Source organism: Hevea brasiliensis, chromosome 13 (assembly GCF_030052815.1).
Source record: "Hevea brasiliensis isolate MT/VB/25A 57/8 chromosome 13, ASM3005281v1, whole genome shotgun sequence".
Taxonomy (NCBI): domain Eukaryota; kingdom Viridiplantae; phylum Streptophyta; class Magnoliopsida; order Malpighiales; family Euphorbiaceae; genus Hevea; species Hevea brasiliensis.
Window position 1 is genome coordinate 16694630 of NC_079505.1, and position 12550 is coordinate 16707179.

Sequence of the window (12550 nt, forward strand, 5' to 3'; positions counted from 1 at the left end):
CCAAATCAAGCTAGTAGAAAAACTGTGGAGTCAAACACTAGTAGATTACTAAAGATTGGAGCTTGCTTTCTATGGCTAAATCAAATACTTTATCGACACAATCAGATCTTCAAATCAAGATAATTACTATTATATTTTGTATAAATAGTTTATTATTTTTTTAATACAAAATTTTATACTATAAAATTCTAAAAAGAAAAAGGTTATTTGGTGTCGTGATCAATTAATGCATCCCAACGGAGTTTGTGTCCAACATGGTCATGTTGACTATAGCCGAGAACATACCTAGCCAGGTACATTGCAGACATATCTGCATTGCTGAGACTTTTATACCAAGAAGAGGAATTAATTGATTGGCTTTGGCTATCATCTTTTTTCTCATAGACAAGATGGACTCCAACCCTTTTAACTTCACCCGGAGGCATACCTACTACCACCACCACTTCATCGCCATCTTCCAATTGATCCACATACTTCCAATGGCTTAGCCATAGATTACATGCTTGCTCTCCTGGAATCTCATAGAACGTTGGGCTGTAATTCCAGAATAAGCCCTTAGTTCTGTTCGCCATATGTGTGAAAGGAGTACAAAAAATCTTATCATTGGAACTCAGATTTGCAGATTGATCAAATGCATATACAACGCATAAATTCAACCCAATAATCGTACGCCCTTGAACATGATTCACAATGAAAGAAATTTTAGGCCCTGCATTTTGGTAACTGTACCATCCTGGAATCTCACTCCCTGGAAGATAAATACTAAATATTCCACGTTCATGCAAGACCTGTGTCATTGGAATCAAAATATATATCAAACGAGTTAATCATAAAGTGCACCTATTTTATTTGATTTTTATGTATAAATGATTTGATTTTGGTTTTAAAAAATATAAAATTGTTTTTTTCAGTTTGGATTAAAAATTACTCCAAACTGCACCAAACCCAACCATACACAGCCCTACATGGAATTTTGTAGGAATTTAGAAAGGATGAATAGAACCTGAAGCGAAGTTGTTCTTAGAGTTCCTGTTAAGCAATTGACCATTTGCACCTGAAAGCTTTCCATGGATTCCACATTGAACATGCCCAAAGCACTGATCATTTCCATGTCAATGTTTCTTATGGGTTGTAATTTGAATGCACCTTCAACCTCAACAAGATTCTCACAGCCATAATATCTGAAAATCAAACTTCTGTGCAAGTTAGGTAAATTTGTAATTCGTTCCAGTGATCTACAGTTGTTGACATCCAATTCCTCCAAAGATGGAGGAAGCTCAGGAAGATATTGCAATTTTTCGCAGTGGTCCAACAGAAGAGATCGAAGCAAAGTGAGGCTGTTAATACTTTCTGGTAGAGTATGAATGGGGTTACCACCTAGGTTCAAATGTTGCAAGGAAGGTAGCATGCTAAGATCTTTGGGAATATGATCGTGTGACAGATTACAATTAGCAAGGCTTAGAGTTACCAAAGACCTTGGTAAAAAGGTGAATGAAAATTTCATGGATTTTGAGCCTTTTCTTGGTGATGACCAAGAATGGAAGGCTGAATGCCATGATGTAGCACAAAAGAAGTTGAGTTTCCTTGCGTCTTCTGAGGTAGATTTTGGTTGATTAATGAAAATACCATCAACAACGCGAACCTTCAAATTCATTTCTGCTAGCTCTTTGGGTAGTGTGAGTTCTAAGCAACCAGACAAAACTAGTTCCTCAAGTGATTTCAAGCTTGCAATTTCCCTCGGAAGCTTCTTGAGACTCTTGCAATCTCTTAGATTTAATAAAACTATTTTCTGGAGCACTTCAATAGATTTATCAATCTCAACCAAGTTTATGCAGTCTTGGAGTATCAATCTCTCAAGATTAGGAAGTCCTCTGAAGTTGGGGGTTGTAACAAGAAAATGCGAATGGCTGACGTTCAGGATCTTCAAGTTTGGAAGATTCTGAAAATGGATGAATGAATGAAAGAAGCAATCAACCAATACTAAATCAGATTCTATTTATAATTCAGAAACCAAAAGAAGAAGAAGAAGAAGAAGAAGAAGAAGAAGAAGAAAAAGGAGGAGGAGGAGGAGAAGGAGGAAGTAAGCATCATACCCTGTTCCTTTCCCAAAGAAATTTGAGATTGCTATTTGGCATGTCAAGAACAGCTAGCTTGTCCAGATCAAAACTGGCTGGTATATATTTCAGAGAAAATCCACGCCAACTCAACCATACCAAATTTTTAGGAAAATCTTCATAGCTTCCTTTGACTTTTACATTGCAAAGTTGGAGTAATTTAAGCCTCTGCATCTTTGCCAGTCCTTCTATCTTCAATTCCACCTCATTTGGTGGGCTGAAAGCAAGGGCCTTCACTGTTTCAGAACCCTGCTCTGGTGCAAAAAAATGTTAGATTATATAATCAAGTACAAAGATATATATAAAAAAAAAACTTGAATATAATGTATCTATCTCTTACAGTATTTTCTTTCAAGACAGTAACTGCATCCCTATGGTTCCACAATCTGCTGCGTTTTCCAGGATTGTCAGTCGATTCTTGGCGAACAATTTCTCGTCCCATGTCTCTTATTAGCTGATGCATCATTATCTGCTCGTGTTCACTGACTGTTATAAGACACCTATCAATGAGATTCTGAAGCCCATCAACTGTGTAGAAACCACAATCATCTAGTATTTTGACTACATAATCTTTATCCATTCCCACGAAAAAGCAAGCTATGTTGAGGAATATGTCTTTATCATGATCATCTTGAAGAGAATCACAACTTATTTTCAGAATTTTTTGAATCTTGCTATCGAGGATTTCTTCCAACTTTCTTAATTTACTTTCCCATATATCTACACTTTTTCCTCGAAGTGAAGAACCCAAAACCTGAAGAGCTAATGGTAGTCCTCTGCAGTAGTTTACTACCCTTTTAGAGAGCTTGACAAAACCTTCAGGAGGTTGGTCTTGGCCAAATGAATGCCAGCTAAAGAGCTGCATTGATGGATCATCATCCAATTCCTTAATTTTAAGTATCCAGCAACCTTCATAATCAACATTAAGCAAACTTGCATATCTTGTTGTTATGATTATTTTACTTCCTGGGTATAACCATTTCTGCATACCAATGATGGCAATGAATTGATCGATTTGATCGACATCATCAAGAACAATAAGAACTCTCTTGCGACATACAGCTTCCTTGACCTTCATGATTCCTTCATCTACATTGTAAATATTGATTGGTAGGTCTTTTAGGATATCAGAAAGAAGCTGTCTTTGTATGTGAAGCAGACCATTGAATTGTTCTGAAGTTTCTTTTATGTTTGCAAGAAAGCTTCTTCCTTCAAAATTGTCATAGTTCATGTTATAAACTGTCTTTGCAATGGTTGTCTTCCCCACACCTCCAATTCCATAAATTATCATTATCCTCATATTGGTTGACATATCTTGTAACCACATATTAATTATTGCAACATCAGAATCTATTCCAACCAAATAGGGGGAAACATTCAACACCTTGCGACTCAATTTACTACTAACTTCTTTTACAATATTTCGAATAAATGGAGCCTCGTATCTGCAAATCAAATTTACAATAAAAGAACACAAGTAAATAAGTGTGTATATATTTAGTCAATTGAATTGAATATGCAAATCTTTATTGATTCATTGGCTCCAATTATTGAGACTTGAACAGGAAACCTTATAGCTCTAGAGACAATTCTAATACCATTGAGTTAAAACTCATTGGTTGAATATGCACACTTTGATATTGAAGTCAAACATGGTTGATACTTAGTTTCCCACCATACCAAAATAGAGGCTTCATGTTTGAGTTCTCTAATTAAAGAAATCTTGATGGACATGTGATAAGTGCATAATTTATTAATTTTACTCCCATCACATTTAGTATTTTTAGTGTGTTTTTATGTTTAATTCAGTTGGTTAAAATATATTTTTCATTCAGACATATTTTTAGATAATTGTGGAATAATTGTGTTAAATGGAGAAATTTTCAGTGTTTGATCTTTGCTATATTTTTCAGGTGTTTCTAAAGTTGTGGGTCTCCAAATTGATTGCTGTTTAATCCATTGAAAAGCTAAGATAGAGCACTTCAAATGATAAAGAGGGACCAAAGCCCAAATTAGTCTCCAAAGTTGACAAAATGAGCTATGGATCTATTGCAAAAGCCCAAACTCGATGGGTCATGACCAGTTTCAGTATTTATTTTATATCTGGAGTTTCAAATGTCTAAATGAAGCAAGGCTAAGCCCAATTGAACCTTAAGAGCCACCTTTACAACTTCAATGGAGGGCTGGATGCGAGATGAGGCCATTTTAATTGTCAAAAATGGCAATGAAGTCGTCACAATGGGCTAGACCATCTGAATGAATCAGTCCCAGTTTTTCGGCCATAACTTGGGTTGTAGACCTCGAATTTGGGTCCATGAGTACCCGTTGGAAAGCTAAGAAATAGGGCTACAACTTTCCTAAAGAGGGCAGAGACAGATTTGGAAAGAATGTTGCTGAAAATCTGCCTTGATTCCAAAAACTTGAATGTAGGCTGAAAATCTGCATGTTGAATTTCAAAACATTTCCTAGTTTGGTTTGGTTTCTATCTTTGGGATTAGGTTTTTTTAGTATAAATACGTCTTTGGGCAGCAGCTAAGAGCATCCCAATTTAGACCTTCATTGTCCATTTGAAGGCTTTCATTCTCCATTCTCTTTTTAGATTTCTTCTTTATTTTTCTTTATTTTTCTGTAAGCCATGAACATGAGTGGCTAAGTTTTTAATTTAGTTCAAGAGATTCAAGTTCTTATGTATGATTTGTGAGATCAGGTTCTTAATTTAATTTATGTCTTTTTGAATATCTATTGTTTTCTGATTTAATCATTTTTGATCTGATGAATGATTTGCTAAAAAGGTCTATTAGTTAATTGTTTGATTTGATCAATTGCTAGTTCATCTTCATAATCCGTAATTGTTGTGTAAGATTGAACACGAATAGCAATTAGTTTTTATTGATTATGATCAAAGATTTCGATAATAACCTAAGGAAACAATAGAGTGGATTAAATGATTTATGCTTCATAAATTGTTGTTCACCTTAACTACTTCCTTTTCTTAAAGCAGTTATTAATTTGATGAGGATTGCTTAATACCAACTCAGTTAATAATTAGAGTAAATAAGAGTGCTGGGCTCAAATTGAAGAGTATAGGGAAGTCAGGGGTTTACCTCGCTGTTTGGTAAATCTAAGTTAAATATTCAATAAGATATAATTATATTTCTCTTGTCTATGATCGAATCAATGCATTAGAATGAGAATTACCTTGGACTGAAGTTTGTTTAATTTGAGAATTTCTTATTTAATTTTAGATCTTCATTTTTTATTTCTTCTTTGGATTGCGAATTACACCCCCCCCAACCTTTGTTTCTTTTTCCATTACACAAGTGCACGAAATTTAATAATTCAGTCTCTAGGGTTCGACCTGGACTTACCGCTTATAGTAGAAAATATTTCACAACTGATAATTTCAGTTAATTTAATTTCTGGTGGATTTGACACCCATCAAGAATTTTGGCGCCATTGCCGGGGACTGCAGTTTATTTGATTTCGTGTTTTTAGTGTTAAGAGTATTTTGTTATTAATTTTGTTTGTGAAGTGTTATTATTTTTATGTTTTTGGGAAAAAATTATGGTATTACTATTCATCGATAGATTTTTGGTTGAATTTGGAGGATGGCCTATACCTATTTTGAAGGAAACGACGCTCTGATCAAGACCAATGAATCTATAAAATTCTTTGGCCCCATCCTCTTGAGGCCAAATTCGATTGTTTTCTAGGGTTTTGAGGCATTTTTCTGTTTTTACTTTGATTTCTTTTTGTTTATGACAAGAATTTCTCAATCTAGTGAGTTGATCTTTGATCCAGAAGTAGAAAAAATAGCTAAACAGTTGTGAAAATTAGCTAAGCAAGCTAGGCAGATTCCAAGTATATCTGAAGGAGTCCAATCTCCAAAGGAGCTAAGTTCGGATTCGGATTCAGAGTCAAGTTCCGAAAATGAGACCATGGCTGCTGTTAGGACTTTGAAAGAGTTGGCTGCTCATGATCTAATCCAACAGCCTTTGTGTATCCAATACCTGCTTTAAATGTTGCTTTTGAGTTGAAATATGGACTAATCCATTTGTTGCCTAAATTTCATGGTTTTGCAGGTGAGGATCCACATAAGCATCTAAAAGAATTTCATGTTGTGTGTTCCAGCATGAAACCTCAAGGAGTTTCAGAGGATCAAATCAAGCTTCGAGCTTTCCCTTTCTCACTGGAGGGCAAAGCTAAGGATTTGTTGTATTACCTTCCTTCTGGATCTGTCAACTCATGGAATGGAATGAAACAAATATTTTTGGAGAAGTATTTTCCTGCTTCCCGTGCTACCAATATAAGAAAAGAAATTTGTGGCATCCGACAGTACAATGGAGAGAGCTTGTATGAGTATTGGGAAAGATTTAAGAAGCTGTGTGCAAGTTGTCCCCATCATCAAATAAGTGAGCAGCTTTTGATTCAGTATTTCTATGAGGGACTTCTACCAATGGATTGCAGTATGATAGATGCTGCCAGTGGAGGAGCTTTGGTTGACAAGACATCAGATGAAGCAAGGAGGTTGACTGCTAACATGGCAGCAAACTCTCAGCAGTTTGGAATGAAAATGGATCACGCGCCTAAGAAGGTTAATGAGGTAAATACATCTAACCTTGAGAAACAAATTTTTGATTTAACTTCTTTGGTGAGGCAATTGGCTGTAGGAAAAATGCAAACTATTAAGGTATGTGAAATTTGTTCGGGTTCGGGTCATGCTACTGATATGTGTCCTGCGTTACAAGAGGATGAATCAATGCAACATGTTAATGCAGTAGGAAATTATGGACAGCCAAAACACAGGTATGATCCCTTTTCCAATACTTGTAATCCAGGATGGCGAGATAATCCCAATCTGAGTTATGGGAATCAACCGGTGCAAAACTGATATCAGCAGCAGAGACAAGTGAATCAACCACCTCCGCCTCCCTCAAATCAAGGTATGTCACTTGATGAAATTATTAAGGCTTTGGCTAACCATACCCAACAGTTTCAACAGGAGACCAGAAATAACATTCAAAACATAGAGAGGTAGATTGGTCAGTTAGCCTCATCTGCGAGCAAGCTTGAAGCTCAAGGTTCTAGAAAGTTTCCATCACAAACAGTCATGAACCCCAGAGAAAATGTAAGTGCGATACTATTGCGAAGTGGGAAAGAAGTTGATAATCAGAGTCCACATGAGCCAATGAAAAAGAAAAAGAAAGGAGCAAAAGAGTCTGAAGTTCCAGAAGTTGAGGTAAATACTGAACCTAACTTAAATAAGGTTGATAATTCTGTTCTTCCTCTATTCCCATGCAGGTTGGCTAAAAATAAGAAAGAAGAACAAGAGAAAAAAATTTTGGAGACTTTTAAAAAGGTGGAAGTGAATATACATTTACTTGATGCGATCAAACAAATCCCCAGGTATACTAAATTCCTTGAAGAGTTATATACTACAAAGCGCAAGTTGAGGAATAATGAGAAGATCAGTGTGGGGGAAAATGTGTCAGCATTAATTCAGCAAAAATTACCCCCTAAGTGTAAGAATCCAGGTTCATTTTCTATTCCCTGCAGAATAGGTGATTCTAAATTTGAAAGTGCAATGGCAGATTTAGAAGCATCTATTAATGTTATGTCAAATTCAATTTTCCAAACTTTGAATTTGGGTCCTTTGAAAGGAACCAGTGTCATTATTCAATTAGTTGATCATTCTAATGCTTACCCATTGGGAGTAGTTGAGGATGTGTTAGTGCAGGTTGGAGGATTGATTTTTCCAGTAGATTTTTACATTCTGGATATGGAGGATAATAGTGCTCTCTCATCAAATTCAGCTTTGATTTTGTTTGGAAGACCTTTCCTAAAAACTGCCAAGACAAAAATTGATGTGGATGAGGGTACCTTAACTGTGGAGTTTGATGGAGAAATTGTCAAATTTAATATCTTTGATGCTATGAAATATCCTGCTGATAATCATTCTATCTTTTCTATTGATGTTGTTGATACATTTGTATAGAATAATTTTGAGTTAAGCATGTAGGATGAGTTAGAAAGAAAATCACATTTGCATGAATTAGAGAAAATTCGCCTTAAGGCTTATGAGAATTCTAGGATCTATAAAAAAAAAAAACAAAGGCATTTCATGATAAACTAAGGAAGCAGTTTATGATTGGGCAAAAAGTTTTATTATATAATTCCAGATTGAAGTTGATGATTGGTAAGTTGTGTTCTCGTTGGATTGGACCCTTTGTCGTTACTAATGTGTTTTCTTATGGTGCAGTTGAAATTCAAAGTTTAGGAACTAACAAAGTTTTTAAGGTCAACGATCATGAACTCAAGCCATTTTATGAGGGGTTTTAGGAGAATTCAGTGGATGAAGGTGCTTTGCCATGTCGAGCTAACGAAGATAAACAAAGACGCTTCTTGGGAGGCAACCCATGGGTGGCTTGTTAGCCACAATCAGATTTGTTTTCTTTCCCTTATTTTATATTATTTTTCTAGCATTTTTTTTTCTTTTCTTTTGCATTTGGGCTTTACATTGGGGACAATATAAGTTTTAAGTGTGGGGGAGGAGAAATTTGTTGCTGCAATTTTTTTTATTAAAAAAATAAAAAAAAATAATAAAAAAATATGTATAAAAAATAAAAATAAAAATAAAAATAAAATAAAATTTATTCTCATAAGCTTGATTCATGATTCTTTATTTACTCTAGGAGAGAAGTGCTTTGTCCTTGAAATGACTTTTCTATTTTAGATTGAATTTTTGAGATTTTAGGCAAGGTAATAGTAACTTTAATAATGAATTTTCCCTCTTCTCCATACCATAGAATAATTTTTTCCTTCATAAATCATTTAGCCTTGATTTAATAGTGAAATGATTAGTTATGTGTGCTTTAAACTAGTGTCATGCATATTTCAGAACTTTGTTTAATCTATCAGGACACTTTATAATATGTAGATGCATAAATTGGGAGAAATAAAAGGTTGAACTTAAAAATTGCTCCGCTATTTTAGTTAAGCAAACTAACCAGGGGTCTTCATGAACCCCATGTCGATTCTCAGGCCAAAAGCTAGTTAGGATATGAGCAAGGTACTTTTCTGAAGGTGACGGTTGAAATAAAAAAAAAAAAAAGAGTAACTGTGACAAGAGAGAAGTACCAATTTCAAATATATATGAATAAAAAAAAGGCATTTTTATCTCCCCTAAGATTTGCAAAGAGCTATAATGGTTGTGCCTTGATAAATTAGCCTTGTGTTTTGGTGTGTATTGACTTAAAATTTTATGGAACTTTAATTGTGTGAGCTTAATTGATTTCAAGCCTTTTATTTTATGTTGGAAAAATTGTTGATATATTGGTATGGTGTTGATGGAAGTTGTTGTGATGGTTATTACTTTAATTGCCTCTTCTTTCAAACTTTTAATCTTTTGTTAGAGAATGTTGTGATAGGGTGAAGTTAAGGAACTTCTAAGTGGAGTTGATTGAGAGTTTAAGTCATGCTTGAGGATAAGCATGGAATAAGTGTGGTGAAATTTGATAAGTGCATAATTTATTAATTTTACTCCTATCACATTTAGTGTTTTTAGTGTGTTTTTATGTTTAATTCAGTTGGTTAAAATATATTTATCATTTAGACATATTTTTAGATAGTTGTGGAATAATTGTGTTAAATGGAGAAATTTTCAGTGTTTGACCTTTGCTATATTTTTCAGGTGTTTCTAAAGTTGTGGGTCTCCAAATTAATTGCTGTTTAATCTATTGAAAAGCTAAGATAGAGCACTTCAAATGATAAAGAGGGACCAAAGCCCACATCAGTCTCCAAGGTTGACAAAATGAGCTATGGATCTATTGCAAAAACCTAGACTCGATGGGTCACGACTAGTTTCAGTATTTATTTTGTATTTGAAGTTTTAGAAGTCCAAATAAAGCAAGGACAAGCCCAATTGAACCTTAAGAGCCATCTCTACAACTTCTATGAAGGGCTGGACGCGAGATGAAGCCATTTTAATTGTCAAAAACGGCAATGAAGTCGTCACAATGGGCTGGACCATCTGACTGAACCAGTCCCGGTTTTTAGACCATAACTTGGGCTGTAGACCTTGGATTTGGGTCCATGAGTACCCGTTGGAAAGCTAAGAAATAGGGCTACAACTTTCTTGAAGAGGGCAGAGGCAGATTCGGAAAGAAAGTTGCTGAAAATCTGCCTTGATTCTAGAAACGTGAATGCAGGCTGAAAATCTGCATCTTGAATTTCAAAACTTTTCCTAGTTTGGTTTGGTTACTATTTTTGGGATTAGGTTTTTTTAGTATAAATACGTCTTTGGGTAGCAGCTAAGAGCATCCCAATTCAGACCTTCGTTCTCCATTTGAAGGCTTTCATTCTCCATTCTCTTTTTATATTTCTTCTTTATTTTTCTTTATTTTTCTGTAAGCCATGAACATGAGTGGCTAATTTTTAATTCAGTTCAAGGGATTCAAGTTCTTATGTATGATTTGTGAGACCAGATTCTTAATTTAATTTATGTTTTTTTAAATATCTATTGTTTTCCGATTTAATTGTTTTTGATCTGTTGAATGATTTGCTAAAAAGGCCTATTAATTAATTGTTTGATTTGATCAATTGCTAGTTCATCTTTATAATCCGTAATTGTTGTGTAAGATTGAACATGAGCAGCAATTATGTTTTATTGATTATGATCCAAGTTTTCGATAATAATCTAAGGAAACAATAGGGTGGATTAAATGATTTATGCTTCATAAATTGTTGTTCAGCTTAATTACTTCCTTTTCTTAAAGCAGTTATTAATTTGATGAGGATTGCTTAATACCAACTCAGTTAAGAATTAGAATCAATAAGAGTGTTGGCTCGAATTGATGAGTATAGGGAAGTCAGGGGTTTACCTTGCTGTATGGTAAATCTACATTAAGTATTTAATAAGATATAATTGTATTTCTCTTGTCTATGATCGAATCAATGCATTAAAATGAGAATTACTTTAGACTGAAATTTGTTTAATTTGAGAATTTCTTATTTAATTTTAGATTTTCATTTTTTATTTCTTCTTTGGATTGCGAATTACACCCCTCAACCTTTGTTTCTTTTTCCATTACACAAGTGCACGAAATTTAATAATTCAGTCTCTAGGGTTCGACCTGGACTTACCGCTTATTGTAGAAAATATTTTATAACTGATAATTTCAGTTAATTTAATTTCTGGTAGATTCGACACCCATCAACATGAAAGATACAACAAAGACAGAAAATGAACAAAAGTTAATACAATTTTTATCGAATATCAATTTTTTCCACAACTTTTTTTCCTGGTTTGATTTATCAGCTTCTTTTGCCTTCTTCTATTTCTAACGTGGTATGCTCATTGGATTACCTATATATATATATATATATATATATATATATATATATATATTTTTTTTTTTTTTTTTTTAAGCAAGATAATTTTTTTATAAAGAAAATCTATGAAAAACTTAGTATGAACATGCACAAATAATATATGCTCACTGAATTATGTATATGTACACTTTTTTTCTTTTTTTATTCATTATACTCCGACTGATAATTTAACAATTAGTGTTATAATGAATCAGATTCGTTCAAAGCCTTTGAGTTTTAAAAGCAGCACTTTGAATCATAACTAAAAGAAATTATGCAAAAAGAATTCAGGGCAATTACCTGTCCTGTAAAACAAATCCTCCAAGGTCTGCAACTTCTCTAAGAGCAGCTCGCCATCCCTTCACCCTATATTTCATCTCCTGTATGAAGAACTGTTCATGTGCAGCAAATACTTCACCAAATCTTCCACTCTGTTGAGAGACTTCTGTTGGATCCACATCGTAGAAAACTGGCACCACAGTGTGCTCAACAGATCTGCTACGTTCCATGATCATCACAAGTTCATCTAGGCACCATCTGGAAGAGGCATAGCCATTGGAGAAAACAATTATTGATAATCTTGATTCTTGTATAGCTTTCTTGGTACCTATCTCAATGTTTTCACCCTTCTTAAGTTCATCATCATCTCTGAACGTGTGAATTCCTGCTTGAATCAAAGCTGTGTAGAGGTGATCAGTAAATTTCTTACGAGTATCCTCACCTCTAAAACTCAAGAACACATCATAATTGCATTTGCATCTAGATGTGCAGGATGAGGGTTGCTGTGCCTTTGATTTAGCCATTGAATAAGGAAATTAGAACTCTCAAGCTATGCAGACAAGTTGAATGCATGAAACATTTCGACAGTATATATGTGCCTTTCCTTTATTTGTTTCACTTTCCGAACTTTCCCTTTGGTTGAGAAAGTTTAATTGACTTTCAGTAATAATGCATTCAAATAAGCCCCATTTAAACTTTTCGTGCAAATAAATCATATGACTTTCAAATTAAGAACAATTAAATCAAATATCTGAAAAAAGCGTGTGAAATAATTTTAAAAATAATAT

The 12550-nt window shown here is 34.3% G+C and overlaps 1 protein-coding gene and 1 non-coding gene across 2 annotated transcripts; both read right to left on the bottom strand.

Moving 5' to 3' along the window:
- Window positions 1-203: 203 nt before the first annotated feature.
- LOC110659039 (disease resistance protein RPV1-like) lies at window positions 204-12286 on the bottom strand. The gene is made up of 5 exons (XM_021816860.2): window positions 11784-12286; window positions 2455-3559; window positions 2094-2363; window positions 1004-1939; window positions 204-788 (listed from the first exon to the last, which is right to left on the bottom strand). The coding sequence occupies exons 1-5, from the start codon at window positions 12284-12286 to the stop codon at window positions 204-206; spliced, it is 3399 nt and encodes a 1132-aa protein (XP_021672552.2).
- Window positions 6418-6524, bottom strand: LOC131172271 (small nucleolar RNA R71). Its single transcript, XR_009142753.1, has one exon. It is a non-coding gene; the product is annotated as a small nucleolar RNA R71 (small nucleolar RNA).
- Window positions 12287-12550: the final 264 nt, after the last annotated feature.